At 35.2% G+C, this 22,392-nt stretch overlaps 1 protein-coding gene across 1 annotated transcript; it reads right to left on the reverse strand.

Moving 5' to 3' along the window:
- Positions 1-246: 246 nt before the first annotated feature.
- On the reverse strand, positions 247-13,954 carry LOC144444828 (uncharacterized). The gene is made up of 5 exons (XM_078134373.1): positions 13,660-13,954; positions 4,046-4,477; positions 3,362-3,475; positions 1,765-1,881; positions 247-1,209 (listed from the first exon to the last, which is right to left on the reverse strand). The coding sequence occupies exons 1-5, from the start codon at positions 13,769-13,771 to the stop codon at positions 890-892; spliced, it is 1,095 nt and encodes a 364-aa protein (XP_077990499.1). The 5' UTR covers positions 13,772-13,954; the 3' UTR covers positions 247-889.
- Between the last annotated feature and the right edge of the window lie 8,438 nt (positions 13,955-22,392).

Below are 22,392 nucleotides of genomic sequence, written 5' to 3' on the forward strand. Positions count from 1 at the left end.
CTTCCTGCACTAACACTGAACCTTCCTCCTGTTATTTGACAATGCCTGTTGGATGGTAAATGAATAAATAAATAAATAAATAAATAAATAAATAAATAAATACATAGATAGATAAATAAATAAATAAATAAATAAATTTAACCCTTTGTAATAACGTGTTTTTAGTTATAGTGAAAAAAAATTCAAGTTGTATCGTGTGAATTTTTTAAAAATCTTAAAGTTTGTCACGATTCAATGACAGTATTAGATTACCCAGTATGTCTATAGAATTACTATATATGCCATGCTTTAGACTCAGAGTTAAGTTTTGTTATACTTTGTTGTGACTAATGCCAAACAGTTATTGATATTATTCTATTCCGAGGTAACGTCATCCAAAGATTCATGTTGAACTCAAAAGTAATCGGAGCTTGGAAATACTGTGAAAGAAATGAAACACTGTTGAAGGTAGAATGTACCAATTTCCCTGAATATATATTTAAAGTTATTAATTTAAAAAAATCTGTTTAAAGTTATTAAAATCTCTCCATAACACAGCTTGTTCTTGGTCCTTTATGTGTAATTTAAGAATTTTGTTGGTGTATGGTACTGTTTTTAAGGAAATTGACAACCCTGTGTTGTTTCCATAGTTACTTGGCGGTCATGTCGGATTCTCAGTAAAATTGCTTAGTTGTCATATCACTTTGACCTTTAAGTTTCAAAAGTTTGCACAGTTATCCTCCACAGGAAATGAGCTTGAATTGTCTTGAACGAAGTAACAATAAAAGTTTGATACTTTAATTTTAAAACCCGAGTTTCTTATACATTAATAGGGAAATTAAACCCCCTAAACTCGCCTGAAAGATACAACCGTGGGACCTATCTATTTTCACTTTCAACTTATCGTGTTCTATAAATAACTCTTAACGCTATCTTCTTTGACAGTGTCATCCGCATCGGCTGAACTCCCTGCTGCTTCAACGTCCTCGTTCCGGGATTGATTTTCTTGTCTCTCACCCGTATCTTCATTGTCCTTAGACATTTGTTTCAATTGTTCTTGATGCACCATTCTCTCTCGTCTGCTTTTCATTATTTTGTACTTCTTCTGGTATTTCTTTACAACGGGTGGATGGGTGTAGTACCACATAAACAGACCACACATTAGCACCAATAAGACAGCACAGATAGAGGAAATTACAATATCAACGGTACTAAGTGTACTCCAAGGCACTTGAATAGAAAATATGAATGACAAAGAAATGTTTATAAATATGACGAGACCAAATAAATCGGTTTAAATGTTAAGTTCATCTATTCATATTTTGTTTGTTTCTTTGTTGTCCCCCCCGCCTCTCCACCCGTCAATCCATCATTCATTCCATCCATCCATCCATCCATCCATCCATCCATCCATCTATCTATCCATCTATCCATCCATCCATCCATCCATCCATCCATCCATCCATCCATCCATCCCTCTATTCAATGTATGCTTTTCCGATTCTGTTCTGTTCTGTTCCGACCCTTCCCTTCCCTTCCCTCCCCTTCCATTCCATTCCATTCCATTCCATTCCATTCTATTCTATTCTATTCTATTCTATTCTATTCTATTCTATTCTATTCTATTCTATTCTATTCTATTCTATTCTATTCTATTCTATTCTATTTAACCATGTATGTAAAATGAATGATTGGCCGTTTACAGCATTTTTACACACGAAAATACCCTTTTTTGTAAACTAAAAGAGAGCGCCCTACCATAAAACATAAAACAGATGCACTCACCTGCTCCGCAAACGCTTTCTTCCTCATCTTTGCCATCTATGCAGTCTTCTTTCCCATTGCATACATTATCTCTTTCTAGAATACGGTCATTGTCACACACAAATGTACAGGATAAATCTAAAGAGAGGTATCAAACTTTTAATACTTCAAATAATGACGTCGTAGCCATGACGACAATCAGTGATGTGTCTATTCACTATTACCATGCAAATTAGAATATTTGGGATAATGTTTGTTGATTGTCCAGATAAGATGAGACGATTAGTTGAACACAGTTTTCATCCCTAGTTCTCAGCACGACCATCGATTTGTACGCCACTCTATCGAGATACTTATATCGCGGAGTGATGTGTTTTCCCTCTACACCAAATGTCATTAAGAGAACAGGTCGATAAGAAATGTTCCACAGTCTACTGTCATTTCAACTAGGTCAGGCACCTTAGTTGTGACTTGAACTGGTTACATTAATACGACGATTTACACACACACACACACACACACACACACACACACACACACACACACACACACACGGGATTTTTTTCCTTCTAACCTGTATATACCAATACTTAACCATTGAACGACATAGCCATATTTCCCGTTATTGTTGGCATGACTATTTTTGCAATGTGAAAATATATATTCTCAAACAATATTGTAATATTTTCTATAGATGAGTCTGAACCCTTAATTTTACACCCCACCCCACCCCACCCCCACCCCCATCTGAGTCCCTCCTTCCACCCGTTCCATAATTGCATCATAAAATGTCAGCGGATTGAAAGAAATAACTAACAGACTTTGTCTTTGGAACCTAAATTTAATATTACTTTCTAATTTCCGAACTTCCGAGAACCTTCTTCAGACAAGACTCCTCAGTTCGTTGCATCTAATCTGTTTTTCAGGATTGCTAATTTTTTACCGAGTGGTTAATTAGACATCTTTTCCACCACTATAGGTAGACAACCTACAACTTCTTGTTTCTTTTGAACCGTCAGCATATTTTAATAATTGAAGATATAAATGTCTCGGTAAGCTTTTTTTTTTATAAGTCGTTCATCATCCAAAATGTAAGAATTCCACATCATTTCTACCGACATACACGTGCAATGGAAGCCAGTTAAGTTGAAACAGATCGCAGTGTCGCGATGAAATTCTGTATATTTTATCGTCTGCTTCAACAAAAATCTTACCAGCACTGCTACATTTTATCGTCTGGCTTTACACAAATATCAGTAACGATTTTGCTATATAATTTATCGCCTGGCTTTACTAAAGTCTTACTGACACTGCTACATTTTATCGTGCAGTATTATAAAACTCTCAATAACATTTACACTGTATTCAAAAATGTTACTGACATTGCTACATTTTATCGTCTGCTTTGCAAAAATCTCACTAACATTCATTTATCGTCTGGGACTTCAAAATCTAACTACAGTGCTATATTTTATCGTCTGTAGCAATGTAAAGTTGTGTTAAGTCAGACGATAAAATGTAGCCATGTTCAGTGAATGTTAGTAAAAAAAATTGTTGGACCAGGCGGCGTTTTGTTTCAAATCAAGTGGCTTCCATTGTATCTCGCTGTATGACTCACCATTTGTATTATCATACAGTTCGTCTTCACCGTTCGGACAGTTATCAATGCCATCACACGTCAAATCCTTGTGTATACATACAACGTTATCACCATTACATAGGAAGCAGCCATCTATAGTGAAATATATCGATTCAAACACGTTCAATTAAGTAAATACCCTACAGGTCCAAAGTTGTTAGCATCCGAGTTGAATTGATTTACTAAATTGGCAAGTTGCCATGATAACGGGAACTGTCGTTCAGGCGGGAAGTGTCGTTCGTCTGCTCGTAAGAGTTTCAAGATAATTTTGTAATTATAATTATAATTATAATAATAATTACTAATGAAACAGTAAACATTGTTTCTATTAATCCAGTTTTTAAAAACGTGACCGTAGATTTACAGAAATATTGTTCTCATCATTCTGGAGGGAATTTAGTAAATTGAGATATAGTATCAGAAGCACGCTGTAATGATTTACGACGTAAAGAGTTATGTCAGATGTGATGAGATACTGTCTTACGTTCAATCGCTTGTAACATTTCCTACACCTGAGCCACTCATTGGTATTCTCTGTAAAGTTGAAACATCTTGACGTAGTAGGTTAGAAGCACTCATAATTCGTTTATCGTAAATACATAGTGTCGTTTTATAATTGTGTTTTATCTTTAATTTCTGACGGCATCAAAATTGAACACCCACCTGTCTCAGTGGAACTATACGCTTCCACAATGATATCGAACTGTGGATCTTTCTCTAAGTATGACACGTCGATTGTTATGGTAACGTCGACCGAATTACCGGACGCATAATAAGGAGTCCCCCGCCGGAGATTTGGGTCTCCCTGCACTACAGCATCATCCAATGTATGACAGATTTGAAGACCACCAATGACTGGGTCGGATGCTTCAACTGAAATACCACAGCCTGGATTGTTTTCCACGGGGACGTGAAATTCGCCGGAAAATCCACCTACTTTCAGTTTTCTGTCCTCCGGGGCTGATACTTTCAGGTTGATGTGGCATGCTTCCTGAGACGTGACTCCTGTGAGATTGACTGCAACCAGTTCAATTGGTTCGTCGTTAGACAAATCCCGGCTGATAGTTAGATCAGGTGTGCACTGTGTCACGTCGACTGCAAAGAAATCGAATCTTTCAGTTAGGATAAATAATGAATTGAAAATACATCATAGTGACGTCATTTGCTGAATCAAGCTAAAAAAGCTACGCCTGAAGAGTTAGAAATACACATCGCAAAGAAAACCACGTTTGCTGTACGTCTTAGCTGTATTGTGAGAAATAGGACATTGCTACCTAAATGGCTGTGTAAAGGTGATGGTGCATGACCTGTTTCTGCGACAGTAGTTGCATATATTTCTTAACTATTTCTATTCTGTCTCGTGATTGGCCCTCTTCTTTTTTTGTTGTTGCTTATCTCAAAGACTTGTTGCTGTCTTTAGTACTAGCTCAAGTCCACCGTCCAAACCACAAACTCCCCACGACAAATCTCTTGTCTTGGCTATCTGTCGCCTCGTGCATTAGTTTAGACTACTATTGTTGTGGTTGTCTGATCGAACACTGATACCACAGTTTGTAATATTGCAGTATAGTTTTTACTGTAACATGGTGACAAATTCAAAACCAAGCTTTCGCTCAAAATTTAAACTTGCCACAACACACTACCTAAAGATAATATTGACCACTAATTAACAGATTATGTCTTTTTTAAAATTAATTATTGACTAATTTTTAGCGAATATATCTTTCTTTATTTGATGGACAAAAATCTAAGTTGCAGCTAGTGCAGGTTTAAGAGAACTCTAGGTTGCCATTGTTGTAACTTTGCATAGATGTGTAGTCACACTGTATGGAAACAATTGCAGCCATTTAGATTTGTCAAGTGAGGGCGTGCTACATAGAGATAGAAATCAGCCCGGTGTCGCAATTGGGTTTCAATTGGGGGTCTCGATGAAAAGCTACCATGTAATTGTTTTGTGCATATTCATCTCACAATGTGCTGTTAGTTGGGATAGTTATAGCCCAATATTTTACTTCATTCAGATGAGCAAAATGCGAAGCATTATCAATAGAAGCGTAATGACAAAGCTATTTATGTTGTATGTTTATTTATTACCCTTTCAGCTTATCGCAGTTTTTAGAAAAAATCTCACATATAGCAACAATATGTAAAAAAAAAAAAAAAAAAAAGTATAATACACACCAAGACAGAGGAGAGCTTACAAATGAAAAAAGAGTAATTTCCATTAAAATATAGAAAAATATTGTGTGACAAGAAAGAACAAACAGGTGCAAGGCGCCTCTAATTGTATTCAACCTACATCAAAATACGTTTTAAAAAATCATAAATAAAACTGTCACGAGTATTTTCTGGCTGAAAGAAGATTCCTGTGTAGGCTTTATAAATAACGAACAATGGGGAAAATAATGTTGATTCTGAACGCCATGTTGACTCATGTTTCATGGTCCGTAGAACCAATAACATACGTAGACGCGACATAGGACGACCATGGTAAAATCCTACATTTTTCCCCCAAATGTGTACAACTTGGCTATAACAAATGTTATACTGTTTCCCTTGCACGTGTATTTTTGGTAGGAATTGAACGAATTCTGACCTATATAGAGAAAGCTAGCAATGGCTGCTACTGGATTTTAACAGCTAGCATAACAGTATACTCCTGGGAAAATTCAGATATTAACGTAATAATGGCAATGGAGTGAATGAAGAGATAAGAACCCATTTATGCATGCAATATACGGTTCAAAGACTTAGCATAGAAGACTTTTACTTCTTTGTAATGGTTGTCAACCCAAGAACAAGTCATTCGGGTAATAATCTGTCTACACTAATGTGAGTCAACGCCATGGTATTTAATATGACTATTACTTGAACAATAATCCTGTCGGCAGGTGCCTGAATGACTTTGATCGAAAGGAATGTAAGTTCCATATCCAGGGTATGTGATAAATAACTGAAATTTGTCGATTAATTGTAATGCTGGTCAGTGTTTGGATTCTGTTACATTCTCCGTTGCAATGTGTATTTGTAGATATACACACCGTGGTTATTAAGAATTCAGTTACAAGACTATGAGAAGCCAATAAATTTGTGATAGTTTCCTAAGATATTTACTAAATTGAAATTGAAAGCCTCGATTAATCCATATGATGTAGTGATAGGCTAAGTATTTGCTATTGGCTTGTAATAATTATCAAATGCTTAATACATAGTCTTACAAAGAGATCTGGTATAAATTTAGCAGTTTTTGAAATTTCCAATTCGATAGATTATACAATACTTCAGACATCATTACCAGTAGTAGCCTACATTGATGACACGCTATCTCAACTTTGATAGTGATCACATCAGAGAAATGTAAGTGCGCATGCGTAGATATATTAGCGTAAGAGGATGAACGATAATGCAAGATGTGGATGACAATAAATCAAATAAATGGAACAAAAAGTATATATTTTGACAGCATTCGATGTATGGCCTTTAGACGAGATAAATTGAAAATTGATAATGATATCAACCATGCGCTTGGTTAGATATATCATCATGCCATGGCAGAACCCCATCACGCGTAGGTGAAAGTTTGACGTACGGAGTGGTCTGTCACGGCGCGGTGTATATGCACGAGTGCAGCCGTGCGAGTGAACGTAGTACATCAGAAAACGCGTGCACATACACCGAGTACCCAAATAAAATTTGATAAGTTTCACATAAAAAAAATGCCACCGTGTAATTCGTGTAATTTTAAGTCCGTGTACAGGGGACTGATCGCGCATTAAAAATTAATTTACAGGAATGTAAAAATGTTTTTGGCAGAACACTGAAGTATAAATACCACTAGTATGCGCACGCACCGATGCAAGCGGGCTCATTCGTAATAGTATGTATATCACGTGAACGTGATGTGCTGTATTAATGTCTGAATTGTGTGTAGCATTCTAGTTATAGCTCTCAAGAGACAATATTTAAGCCAAGGTTTATTCTGTCTAGTGTCTATATGTCGTTTTAGTCACGTGCAATGTTTATAAACGATTCACTCACATCTTTGCTGTTGAAAGTTGATGACGAAAAGTCCCTTGTATCTAGGATAGCACAACGTATATTGACCTCATACCGTATATGTTAATAGGAATACATGTTTGTACATTCTAATGCATGTGAATTTAAAGTTTAAAGTGATACATGCTGAGTTTATATCTTTTTGCTTAAAATACTTACAAAAACATCAATCTACTATTCTTTTACAGTGCTAGTGTCGTTGCACACTGTCTATGATGACATTACAATATGTGTTCTGGCATTGTTAAAACTGTTGACTGTATAGTAGAAAGTTCCTGTACATATTTTGATACGACGTGTGATGAATTACGTCATCGAATCTTTTACAGGTTATATCCCATAATACCAGGTTTGAGTTCAGTCAATTGCACGTAATGGTTAAGTATGCACGAGTAAGTAGAATAACGTGAGTGCCTTTAAAATGCAGAACAATTACACCCCAAACACATTATAAACTCAACTTGTCGTCTCCGTGTACAGCGAACAGACCGAGTTTGCCTTTCTTGCCATAACAATGTAGAAGATGAATATCATTTCTGTTTAATTTGTCCATTTTATCATGACGTCAGAATCAAATATTTACCTCGTTACTTTTATATTACACCTTCTCATTACAAATTTAGGTTTCTTTTACAAACTCAAAGTATTATTCTAATTAGAAATTTAGCAAAATATGCTCTTTTTTTCAAAACAAAAAAGGGACCAGTAAATTCAATCCAACATAAAAAAAAAAAAATGAGTGCACATAACATTAAGATATTTAAGTACCAGTAAATATGTATTAAATGTATGTGAATTAATCTAGATAAAGATTTGGTATGTCCAAGAACGTGTTGATACATTTAAAACAAATTGATGAATTTGAGTACGAGTTATATGTTGAAATATAGTTCATTACATTTGTGTAGTGGTTAAATTGATATATCAATATATGACAGCAGAGGTGAATGTACTTTAAGAAGGCCGGTGAGTAAATCAATCAACCGGTTGATGAATTCGAATGCAAATTAATGTATTTACAACATGATATGTTAATTAGTTTACGTACGAGTTAATATTTTGAAATTGTACTTTTTTTGTAATTGAAATTAATAGATTTAATTAGATAATTAATACATTTAAAGGACCATACATACTGTACATACAAATATGGGATTAATGATAACGGTTTTTTACAACAAGTTCGTGACTTTTACATGTAATTTTCACACTAACCTTGTACTATAATTTACAATTATACGTAGTATATGATGTATGATGTACGACGCATTGTAAATGGGGTCTGCAAGGAGAGTTCATGCATGCTCACACAAGCAGCTTTTTTTCTGAATATAACAAGGCTAGATAAATGATAATTATGGAATAATTTTCTCTCTTACGTGACCAATTATGTCAACACTGAACTTTTTAACGTGTCGACATTACATTCCCTGGTATATCAACAACACTTGAAAATAAAATATAAAATATAAAAACGTGGCATTCAGCACCTTGGGATATATACTCCGCTATATCCAGTAGCTTTTAACGTTCAAATATTACAAATTCGGCGAGACTGGGTTGGAGAAGCAGATATAGGAAATATTAACCTTGACATTTTTCACGTGGATTGGACATGTATTAATCCATTGCGTGCTAACACAGAGATACAATATTGGTATATACATGACGCTAGGATTTATCACGCATGAGATATCATGAAAAAAAAAGCTGGTCGTACAATATGTTATAGAATTAGTTACACGAGAAAGAATGGTGTCAATGACAACCGATCCTTTACAATTTTCAGTCTGCTTCAACTATCAATAAACAGGAATATTCACATATTATTTTGGGCCGGAAGTTTACGACCTCATAATTTCTTTCATTTTATTTTCATTGTGATGCCTTTCAGCAGACAGACATATACTTATGACAGACAGACAGACAGACAGACAGACAGACAGACAGACAGACAGACAGACAGACAGACAGACAGACAGACACACACACACACACACACGCACGCACGCACGCATATATATATATATATATGTAGATAGATAGATAGATAGATAGATAGATAGATAGATAGATAGATAGATAGATAGATAGATAGATAGATAGATAGATAGATAGATAGACAGATAGATAGGTAGATAGGTAGGTAGGTAGGTAGGTAGGTAGGTAGGTAGGTAGGTAGGTAGGTAGGTAGGTAGGTAGGTAGGCAGGCAGATAGAGTTGTCTGTTTCAACAAATAGAAGAATTGTTACATTTAGATCCTTTAAGGATGCGAATTGCCAAAAGTTAGATCACACAAAGATAATTGCTGTTTAAATTCATGAAGCTCGACGAGGAAATGCAGCAGAGTTTATAGTAAGGTTTTTGTCAAGCCACATGTTCCAGACTAACTGTCTTCTATTGTACGTTACATCGGCAATGTATTTCCATATATCTGAATGATACAATATATAGGGCAGTTGTATCGTTCAGGTGCTATGGATTGAAACAGGTCTGTGGTTTTGAGTCTCATCATAGGATTCCCAAGGGACCTAGCAATCATTTTTTCAATTTCCAGCTATCTAGTGATCATGATATGCCATGTTTACATTACATTGCTCTTTCTCAACTTTTGATAATTTATCAAATGTTTCCATTTTAGAAATTAAACTCGGTAGACATTGAGTCATATTGTGACGGTATTTTAGCCAACATTTATCCTTGACGTACGATATATTGCTTTTTCGCTTTGAAAAAATATGTTCAAATAATGATTCAGAAAAGTTGTTATTTCCCTGCCAAGCTGAAATAATATAGTGAAATAATTGCCATGTTGTTGTGAATCCAATAACACGAACCATACAAGCTGCAATATTTTAAATGTTTGTCTATCATTTTCCCGCTATTACTCAATTTGTGACGTGGAAACAATTGGTCAGGATAAAAATTTTCGTGTCCTTTCTGGCTGTAACTCAAAACACAGCAAATATTGTAGGATTACATTTTACTATCTGATATGGTAGTGGTTATCCTCATTGAGGATATGACGTAATGATTCTATTACTAAATACTCAAATAGATTTCATCTCCAGTCCCGACACATTTAATTGGTTTGGACTTTCTTGAAGAAAGTAACAATAAAAAATGTTTAAGATGTTTACATTAAGATGGAGGATACTTTATTTGGATTTTTGGAATAATATTTTCAAGATTGGTGTGTATGTATGGTTGGCATTGACCATGGCCTGATTGGTGTTCTGTGTCTTTAAATTAATTTTGAACTAATTGAACGGAAAATTACGTTGTAATTGACGAGAAGGTTAATAGCCGTTCAGATCTTGATGAGAAGTTATGTATGCGTCACTTTTGTTCAACCTACTAGCTGACTGGGTGTGGCCAAAGAAATTAGCATGATTTCTCTGTCATACCACTGCATGTGACAAGTCGGGCCACTTAGAAAAGTCAAAGTTTCCTGAAATGTACTGCAATGAATACTAAAAAGGGATTACTCGGACAAGGTAAATTTTCTCTGTGATACATGCTAAAATACAAAACAAAGCTTAAGATAATTTTTCTCCTTACATACGTGTGCGTGCGCTTAGTGAATATATTTCAGTAAAAAAAACATGCCTTGAATAATTGTATACGTTACGGATTTTTTTCGTAACAGTTGAGAAAGAGTTTAATGTCACAGTCTCCTTTATATATATATATATATATATATATATATATATATATATATATATATATATATATATATATATATATATATATATATATATATATATTATATATAGTCAATAAATTTGAATCAAAATGTTTGCATGTCTGACCACTTTTACCTAGAATAGTTGCTTCCATTCAGATGAAAGCCTCACCTCATTTAACCCTTCAAAGACCAACGCCCTAATTTAGGGTGTAATCACCTCGGGGAGCAAAGTCCCCCCCCCCCCCCCTTAATGGGTTAACTGGATCGCATACGATAAATGCGCCAAAGATCGGTTTGTTGTTTGATCTATGTAACAAAGCTCTGTTGTGTGAATATAACTAAAACTCTACGTCAATAAAGAGTCATATGTAACGTATACCGTAGGGTAACATTATACATAGCACATTTTGCTCAATATAATTTATTCACAGTATTACAGAATTGACCCTCAGCGCACCGACATTGGACTGTGAACTGGAGTTAATATTTCATAATTTTGCACACAGTACTATCATCGAATAGCAGGTCATGTAGTTTACCGAACAAGGAGGATTAAAACGTGTCCAGTAATAATGATTTGTGTGTTTTTCATCCCAGCAAAATTTAACAGATCAGGTTATAGTGGAATGTTATAATTATTGTAGCTGAAAATCAAGTTGAAAGTTTACGAATCTATCATCAGAAAAACATATTTTAAGAGCGGAAAGGGGCGTAGTATAGAAATGATGATATAATCATAAGGTCAGACGAGACACAATTGGAAAACAATTACACACCCCAGTTTGACAATAACGTGTTAGCAACCCCGGCAGCCAAAGGGCAGGGATACAGTCTTGCGTTCTTGGAAATCCACATCAAACATTACAATAAATGAACTTAAAAATCATCAAAGAGCGGATATGAATACAATTGTGCAAGGTTATTATAGGTTGAATACATATACCGGTAGTTGAAACAGTTGTCACGGCATGCAATGATGAATAGAAACGACATATAATTATATTGAATGAGTTAGGGGGCTTTGAAAGGCTACATACTACAATGACAAAATGTACAATTTCAATATTTTTTTTGGAGCTCGTATTCATATTTTATGTCTGTATTTGATGTTCAAAGCATGGTATATTACTGTGGCAATTCAGTTTTCTAATAATGCCACCAGAATGAAATATAACGTGGGAGATTTAGAACGTCAAAGGTATTTCTTTGGGAGAATATATCGTACCCATAATTTAGCTTCCGTCTACGCGTCTGGAGCAGATTCTATTGTCGAACTGTTGAAAGGATTTTTTTGTTCATAAAATTTGCTTCGAAATGTAATTTTTTTTATTGTGTGTGTGTGTGTGTGTGTGTGTGTGTGTGTGTGTGTGTGTGTGTGTGTGTGTGTGTGTGAAAATATGGATTAATGTTAAAGATGCAAGTACGCGAATTCGAACTTTTATATCGTTCATCCAATAAAAATGTTTGATGAGATTTTCATCAAATAAATGTAATAGCGTTAGAGATGATTTAAAAAAAATGTTGATAATACGTCAATGAATTCAGAAATATATAACATTTTTTTTAAATCATTTATTTTGGGATTGACATAAATTGTATGAATGAAAACAGGAGAGTGGAAACATTCCAGTTTCTAATCACGCCCTGAAATTTGTCATAAACTTGTCATGTAACCTAAATTAGTAAAAACGATAAAAGAATGTTAGTGTTAGATATCTGCATATTAAACGCCTTGTCAACAATACATGTATTTTGAACTATGTACTCTTTATTTTAATTTCACATATTTCACGTCAGCTTTGACACGATGAGAAAAGCTGTCAATTAATTGATATTCGAGGCAATCGTTCCGCTATAATTAAGGTGAAATTGTTCATTAAAAAGCCGTTCAATTATACATGAGATGTTAAATAGCGCGATATTACTATAACACTTGAGGTTGCCCATATGCTTGCTACATACATTTATGCCAATGACTATTTTTTTTTTTTTTTTAAAACGCACTGGAAAACGCCCTTTTTCTCTTTAGGTCACGTGACCGGGAAATTTAATGGGAGTTATAGTATACCGGGGATAATCAAACAGACGGAAAATGGCAAATATGTGATAATGTATTTGACAAAATTTATGTACATTGTGTATTTCAATAACACGCCTTTTTTTTACTATTGAAAGAACGGAACTACAGAATGTACAGTACGCGATATTCAAAGTAAGGTCAGTAGTGTGTGTAGAACCGCACACAGCAGACCTCACAAAAACATCTGTGAACGTGCTGGAACAAAACACAACCTTCAATTTTACTCAATTTTAATACCCATTTGAATGAATCAGCCAGATTAATCGGCGGCTGCTAATTTAATCTATGCATATTATTTTCACACATCGATATCTTTGTCATAAATGTTACTGTACTCACAAAATTATTTATAGGGATGGAAACTAAAGCATTGAGAGCTAACAATCCTTTGGAAAATATTTAGATGATAAAATAAATTATTACACAAAATGTATTTGAAATGTGACCACCTACCTCTCTGGTATAGGTCCGTCCTAGCCACAACGACAGAGATAGCGCAGATAATTATTACAATGCACATGAAAAGTGTTGTCTTTGAGGTGTAACATGCTTTACCCGCAGCCATGTCTTAAACAGCTCTCAATAAAACACCTGTTTTAAGTGACACTTCAACTTGTAGCCTTAAACTGTGATATGCTATGACACATAGCAGTGGTTTTCCTGTAGTGGCTAATAACACATGCTTGACTCGGCAATAGAAAATTCTATTCGCATCTCACCAGAGTGCTTCGGAAGTCCTACTTACACCAAGTCGTTCCACTATAATGTGACAAAAATCATAATTTAGACATGATTCTCATTAATTTGTGACAGGTATTTGTGCCCTTTAGGTGAACGTAAAACTGTAGTTAGGATCACCTAGGTGAGAGTAAAATTGAAAGGGAGGTGATGTGATAAACTGGGGTTTAGTTGTGAGCAAATATCGGCGACCAACGATCATTCTTACAGACCTCTTGTTTGTATCTGCTTTCAATTTCAACAAATAATAAATAATCAGCACATCAAATAAATAAACAAAAAAAAAACCAACATAATAGAGCATAAATTATCCGTTACACCCGGATTATTTTACTGTGTCCCATTGTTCATCACATATTCATTTCTTTAGTAGCTGTTCAGTCCGTTTGTTTGTTTGTTGTTTGTTTGTTTGTTTGTTTGCTTGTTTGCTTTTCGCTTTAAAAAATCCTAATTTTGAGCCGCCAATTAGGTGTCATTCTGTTAAAATTAAACAACACTTCATCAAACGGTGGCCGATAAATGTGCGAAATGATTGTCAACGATCGCTGTACAACGTGACCCAAGTATTAGATCGTGCTCATTAAATTTAACACAAAAAATTTCAATTCATCACCGTTAAGGACAACGAAATATGTATAATTCTGAACTCCCCTGTGGCTATGACCCAACATCACACTGAACATTAATACATCGAGATCTATCATGACCGTCATGACAGTATTACGAAATAATTTCATTTTTTGCAGATCGAAAATATCATAAGATAAAACAAAACCTAATATGTAAGTCTGGTGTATATTGACCATAAAAAGTGACGTCATTATTTCATTTTAAAACGACTGTACCACATGAAGTTTATCACATCAATGCACGCCTAAGATTGTAATATCTGCGACACGCCTACGAGTTTCACAGTTATTATTCTTCCCCCGAGGGGATGAATTCATTAATGGAATATCAGTCCAGCGAGAGAATATGGCCCATGAAGTATGACGGGACAGCCTAATTACATACTCTTCAATAAACATACTGAAGGCAAACTCGATGACAGTCATTGTTTTGTTTTTTTACAATTTCAGTTTAACTTCTCTATCTTTTTTAAAGCGGAATTCCGTTCCTAGATCACGTGATCTGTCATAGAAATATTTCCATGGTAACTTTATTGTATGTGGCTTTCCGCTTTTTTTCTCTCTTACTTTTATAATGAAGATATTTGTCTGGTGAGCGAGAAAATGAGGATTATTTATTCATTAACGTATAGTTGTATTCATCTCTTGGGATCTGTTCTAAAACCTCGCACTGAGCGGTTGAGGTAAAAGGGTTACACTATTTGTACTGGAGGGAGTGACGCCAATTAACTCGCTATAAATCATCACAGTAGAGAAAAGGGAAATGATAATCAATAAAATATCTATTCTAACAGATCAACACGTTCGTATATTTAGGGTTTATTTTTTTTTACCAGCCTTCAGTTTTGATCAATATTTGCACAAGGTTAACAATATTTTTCTTTAACGTGCTCAGCATAAGGCTTAAAAAATAGTTTGGTTCCGGTTACCTGAACCCACCTAGATTTTCACGCAGACCCTTTTACGTATTCGAGAAAAAAATATTAAAATCGCGAAAATTGTGAAGTCTCGCCAGAAATAGTGGATGTGGAAACTGACATAAACTTTGAAAGACAATGTAAAACTGTTCTTCCAATCTGTGTAATGGCTGTACATCTGATGGGAACAAACCAATAACACAGAGACTATATGGAAAACAACGGAAAACATCACTACCTGAAATAGACACTCACACGTGTAATATATATATATATATATATATATAAATAAAAAGAATGATGTGTGAACAAATTCATTATTACGAATGAACAAATCAACGAGCCATCCAACATGGTGTCAACTTGTGTTGTCACGTGATCGTCGACGAGAATGGCCGTGGAAATGCGAGAAAAAGTCAGCGCTACTAACAACATGAAGTTACTTAAATTGATCGTAGTCAAATATCAAAACTATTTGATCCGATCATCATTACAATGGCGGAGTAATTCATTCGAGAATCATTTCTCATCGACTGTGCTCCCAGCTGTTTTACGCTCATAAAAAGTGTTTTATGTGAATAACAGTAAGCCCATTACTGTCATTAATTGTCTGTACGTAGTTTCTAGCTATACTCTACTCTACACAGCGATTCTCATATTTATTTCAAACATCAATGTCCGATTGTAGATTGAACACCACTGCTACTGTATATGACGATTCAATCAATATTTGTAGCTATATTTGCATACTTTGTACTAATGTGAAATGGTGGTTTTCAACACTGTCGATCAAGCGTATCGAACAGACCTTCCCTGGAGCCCTATTATATTTTCCATATAATGACTCTGAATTTTTTGTAAATAGAAAAATGTCGACGTTTCTAGAGCCCAGAGTTGAAATCGTCGAACAGCTTGATAAACACACAACTTCTGGGATAAGAGAAATTATATTTTGAGGATCTTACCGTGGTTTTCAGGATATAGAATTAAATGTAAAGAAGATAAATATAATATGAAACAATCTCAATCAACTTTCTAAGTCGCCTTCAAGGCGCCACGCTTATTATAAAAAGATATGCGTCTCCAGGTGCACTAAGAAATAAATATCACTTTAGTACAATGGATTGGGAATACGAGACAAAGTTGATGGATTATTTCACCTTTTTGTTGCCATGGTGACAAATTAACATCGCCTAGTGAAGTTAACTGGATGTCATTATGAGATGATTGAAATGAATTGTGTGCCCCCTTTTGACATTCTATTTCAATGCTTTATTATTTGCATATAATACGTACATGTTGACGACAGTAATACTGTATTGTCTGCCACAAATCAACCGCATTACGTCGTCAGGGCTAGACAATGAGGTAGGACTAACTGAATACTGTGTCTCATCATGAATTGATTCCCTGGTGTTGTCTCTAGCTTTGAAGTATTCAAAATAGAAGATTGATAAACCGTTTGGAGATCACCTGGGAAGACTTGTTGCATACATAACGGTACCCTGGATTTAACCTACCTCGCTAGAGTTCTCATTTTTCTTCAACTTTCCAAGGGTCATTAAACACGTCATACGCTGCAGGTTCACAAGTCTACGCATATTTTAATCTAATGACGTTCGCGCGTTTTACATTGCGCATTTTTCTGCGCACGACGCACTTTAAAAACGAGATATTCACGAGACTTCATTCTGGCAATCGTTCTGATTCAACGAAAGGTATATTTCAACAATGGCTTATAAGATTTAGTTGTCATCACACTAGGGAAACTTCAGTATAACTTGTCTGGAGACTGCGATATAAGACCACAGGGACACATATTATTGCTTAGATTATTGTTTTCCAAAGGGCAATATCACACGAATCTTGCTACTACAAATGTATCAATATACGCTCTATAATAAAAGATAACTAAAGGGCGGACACTGAACCAGAAGTCCATAGTAACTCCCCTGTAGGCAATTTAACATTTTCGTCATCGTGCCGTATTTAAACTTGTCTAGTCTAAGAGATCATTTATATCATATGCCATCACCCCCTTTATTAATTAACCAATCAGTAGACTGCTATCGATGGCTATGCACACTGAATATTCATGAGCACCAAAATGCTATACACTTCAGTGTAAACAGCTGTCATGAATATTCATTGTGCAACCATTGATTACATTATTTCTGCTAACTCCCATGATGCAATAGTCCATAGCTAAGACACCCTATAAGGGCACAAGATCAACTTGATGTTTCTCTCAAATCATAAGTAATTGTAGGTGATGTAAAATCATGAAATAACTCCCCAGGACAAGTAGTTTATGAAAATGTCTCTATTTCCTGGAGTGGCGTTTTCATTTTTTTGAGCAGTTGAAAACTCTATAATGGCGACAGAAAGATTTTGTTATGTTTCTACTTTTATAATTTGAGTAGACATTTTTTCTTCACCGTCAGAGTTTATCGTTGTTGGGCTATATACATATACATTATTTGAAGCTAGAGTTGTATCTACAGAAAATATTCACATTTATTTGATAAAGTATATGTTTGGAAAATGTTTTCTTTTGAGCGGATTATTTGGAAGAGAAACTCAATTTACTATTGTATTGGCGTGTTTGTGTGTACCCTTGTGTGTGTGTGTGTGTGTGTGTGTGTGTGTGTGTGTGTGTGTATGATTGTATTTTTGCATCAATATTTACTTCATACAACGTATAATGCAATTACTGTACAATGACTAAACTGCATTACCCAATTATCCAGCGTATGTATATTACTAATATACCATCCAAAAAGCAAGCAGAATATTATTTATTCAAATGAATCATAAACATGCAAAATCTAACAGTTCTTGTGATTCCCATATTTGGAACATGTGTATCAAGTTTTATTAGATTAAAGGCTGATCTTTTGAGATATCGTCGCAGACAGACAGACAGACAGACAGACAGACATACAGACAGACAGACAGACAGACAGACAGACAGACAGACAGACAGACAGCGCTAAATCATTATACCCTCTCACTGGCATTCGGAAGGGTGGAAGATAAATGTAGCGATCTAAGATTTCACCTCGTGAGGGCGTCCTATCGATCATGAGATAGGGACTCATAGATCTAGTTTTCATTCTAGTAGATACCATTAAGGGAATCGTCATCAAGAGGTCATAAAAAAATCTTTGAAATGTGACTTCGCATGGAAAGGAAAAATGAAATCAAAATATACTGATATACATTGACAACTAAACAGAAGAAACACAAATATTTGAATGTTCTTTTATTGGCTTTATTCTACAAATATTTCGTTCTCTTTCAACACGTATTGAAAACAGCAGAAACACATTTCATTGGGACACATTGCATCATTATACCCACTATTCGACTACTGTAATATTGTACACTACTATTATACGACTGCTTTTCTTTATTGTGTAGTCTAGATCTGCTTGTCATACAAATACAGCATCGATATAAGGAAGGCATTGTATCCATGGCTACTAACGAAAACGTCACACAGACACTAACCTCTGATTGGTCAGTACAGATTGAGGATACACACCAATTGGAAATCACTAATCTATTACAACGTGATGTAGAGAGGTCCAGCTAGTAGTACGTTCAATCACAGACTGTGGTTCAATTCGATCTTATTGGTAGCTTGTGCCCGCTGGAGGCTTTAGGAATGACCCGTGTCCGTCCGTCCGTCCGTCCGTCTGTGTACGTACGTCCGTCCGTCCATCGGTGGACTTGCTGGCACTCACTGTATACATCAATCGGTACATTTTCGTCTTGGTCGCTGCTATTAACGAAACCGTAAACAGACACATTGTGATTTACACCAAAGTTTGAATTGAACGACGAACCGACATCTGCTGTAACATCAAATTGCAACAAAGTCTAAACTATTTCTACTACTACTTGATTTTCTAACTATGTTCATAAACGTGACTTCAGCCTCCTGCAACATCTCTTTTTACACGTTTGAATATCCCTCATATCTTTGAACAAAACTTAACAATTTTTAACAACACCGACAGTTTACCACGACAGTTCACATCTGTACAGCAGTCAAAACTTCATGAATGTTATTACAAGACTTTGAGTATTCTAAAACATTTTTTTTCGAGACTTCATTATTCACATCTCATAGCATATACATATAACGAATTCTTGCTTTCTGGAGATGACTCACAGTGAATAAATATAAGCACTCATTAAAAAAAAACAGGCCGTTACAAAACAGTATATACTAGACAATTGATTTCGAATATTTTTTTTAGATTTTATGTAAAGTCTTGGAAAACCAATAAAATGAATAAATATGGTATTCAAACACCAGTTGCTGTTTTTATACACAATGTGTCTGTCAATGAAGTATGTAAATATTGTTTGGTCAGCCTTTGCTGTTACTTATGGATTGTAGAATAAATTAATATTAAATAAACATTACAAATTTGCATAAAGGTTTCATTATTGTCAATATCTTGCAAATGTGTTTACATAATTCGAATAATTATCAAGAGATTAGTCACAACACAGTAATATTTGTTTGTTTACTTACTTACTTACTTAGTTACTTAGTTACTTACTTACTTACTTACAATCATTGCTTGAAAGACGTGTAATTACAGCATAGAACTAGTGAAGAAGAGGGTTGCCATTGGTGATGAATTTGTTGTATATAAAGACATGAAGATCGAATTACAGCAGATTATTGTCCATTATCAAGTTTGTTTATCTTATAAAGTTAGTCAGGAAACAAATGTGAGAATGCAGATTTTGAACCGACTCCGTGTGAACACTTGGTGTTGGTATATCAATGACGTCACGATTATATCAATGACGTCACGATTTGTATCAATGACATCATAATTGTATCAATGACATCACGATTATATCAATAAAATCACGATGTGTATCGGCGAGATAATGTAAAATTCATTTCAGATTAACGAGAGAAATCCAATGTTTCAACACTGGTGGCGCAATTTAAGAATTTGAGCTTGTTTGCGAACTTGTGTCGTAAGGTTGTAATATCAAAAGACTTCTTGCTAAGGATTTCAAAAGTTTTCAAGTACATTTTTATAGATTCTTCACTGAAATGGAAACTTAGAATCACAACTAGTGCTACAATTGCTTTCATCTTGTTGACAAAGTCTGTGTGCCAAAAATCACTAGTACAAGGGTTGACACATTGATAGTTATAACCTACATCTAAATAGTTTAAAATGTTCATACATAATGTTTTATGTTTTTTTTATCCAGTATAAAAACCTTGTTCACCTTCACACTATCGTTTTTGTAACTCTGTCTTTGTTCTCATGGTTTCGTTTTTTTATCCTTTTACTTTTAATTTAAAAGTATTTGTTGAGTCTTCTTGAAAAAGAATTGAACTTGCATCTTTCTCTCTCTAAATTACACTTGCTGTGCATTTCGTGCCGGCTGTCCGTCAAGAGAAGCCTGCGCTCTCGCTCTCTTTGCTTCTTTTTGTGCCCTCTTGTAAGCCTTCCTGTATCGTTTTGGTGGTGGGGGACAGCAGTAGCAATATAAACAGACAACAGTCAAAACGATGAGAATAATGGCACATATTATACTGACCACGATGTCCACCGTAGTTAGTGTACTAAACGGCTCATTTTTACCTGTAAAAGAGAGAGAGAGAGAGAGAGAGAGAGAGAGAGAGAGAGACAGACAGACAGACAGACAGACAGACAGACAGACACAGAGACAGAGAGAGACAAAGACAGACAGACAGACAGACAGACAGACAGACAGACAGACAGACAGACAGACAGACAGACAGACAGACAGACAAAAACAGAGACAGAGAGACAACGGACAGATAAAGATAACGAGAGGGAGAAAAAGAAACAGGGACAAAGAGGATATTACCATATTGCCATCAAATGTACTCTGGGAAAAAAAATTGACACCTCGACATCTAAAGTCTGTGAATCTGAGTTCCAATCTATCTATCTATCTATCTGTCTGTCTGTCTGTCTGTCTGCCTGCCTGCCTGTCTGTCTGTCTGTCTGTCTGTCTGTCTGTCTGTCTGTCTGTCTGTCTGTCTGTCTGTCTGTCTGTCTGTCTGTCTGTCTGTCTGTCTGTCTGTCTGTCTATCTATCTATCTATCTATCTATCTATCTATCTATCTATCTATCTATCTATCTATCTATCTATCTATCTATCTATAAGAGTTGTAATGTCCACGACAAATTCACACGACGTCCTGAATGAGGTCCTACGATATGAACTACACTTTGTTGTAAATCGAAAGTGTGAGATGTAAAGCTATTGTAATTGTTAAATGTGTCTATCAATGCTTCAAGTGATTGTAAGGTTAACATAGACACGTTAGGGTTAGGAATTTAGAAGGACGCAAATGTAGCTTTTAAATGACAATTTTCTTTACTCATGTCGATACCGTCCATATTCGTTACGATAATGCAAATGGTATATTGAAGCAGTAGATCAAATATGACTTATCTCAGTTATTTGAACTGTGTATAGTACATGCACTACTACACTTACGAGCTGCACAGACTTCTTCTAGTTCGTCACTTCCATCATTACATGTTTCTCTGCCATCACATACCGTATTACCATTAATCTTTTGGTTTCCCTTTGCGCACTTGAATGAACACGATCCGTCTGAAATGTTAAGTGCACGTAAATCACCAGATTTAAACTGAATGCACCCCGTAAGAACAAAACCATAATTTTTTGGTCTTACACACATTGTTGGAATGCAAAATTCTGAACTATAGCGCTAACATGTGAAATTTGCATAGCTAACATCTTGCCTAATTATCGAAAAAAATAATTAATTATGCAAATTAACCATTAAAACTATAAGTTACTGATTTCTGAGCTATGTCATTGCCTTCACATGCTTTTGGTTTCCCTCGGTTTGG

Source organism: Glandiceps talaboti, chromosome 13 (assembly GCF_964340395.1).
Source record: "Glandiceps talaboti chromosome 13, keGlaTala1.1, whole genome shotgun sequence".
Classification (NCBI taxonomy): Eukaryota; Metazoa; Hemichordata; class Enteropneusta; family Spengelidae; genus Glandiceps; species Glandiceps talaboti.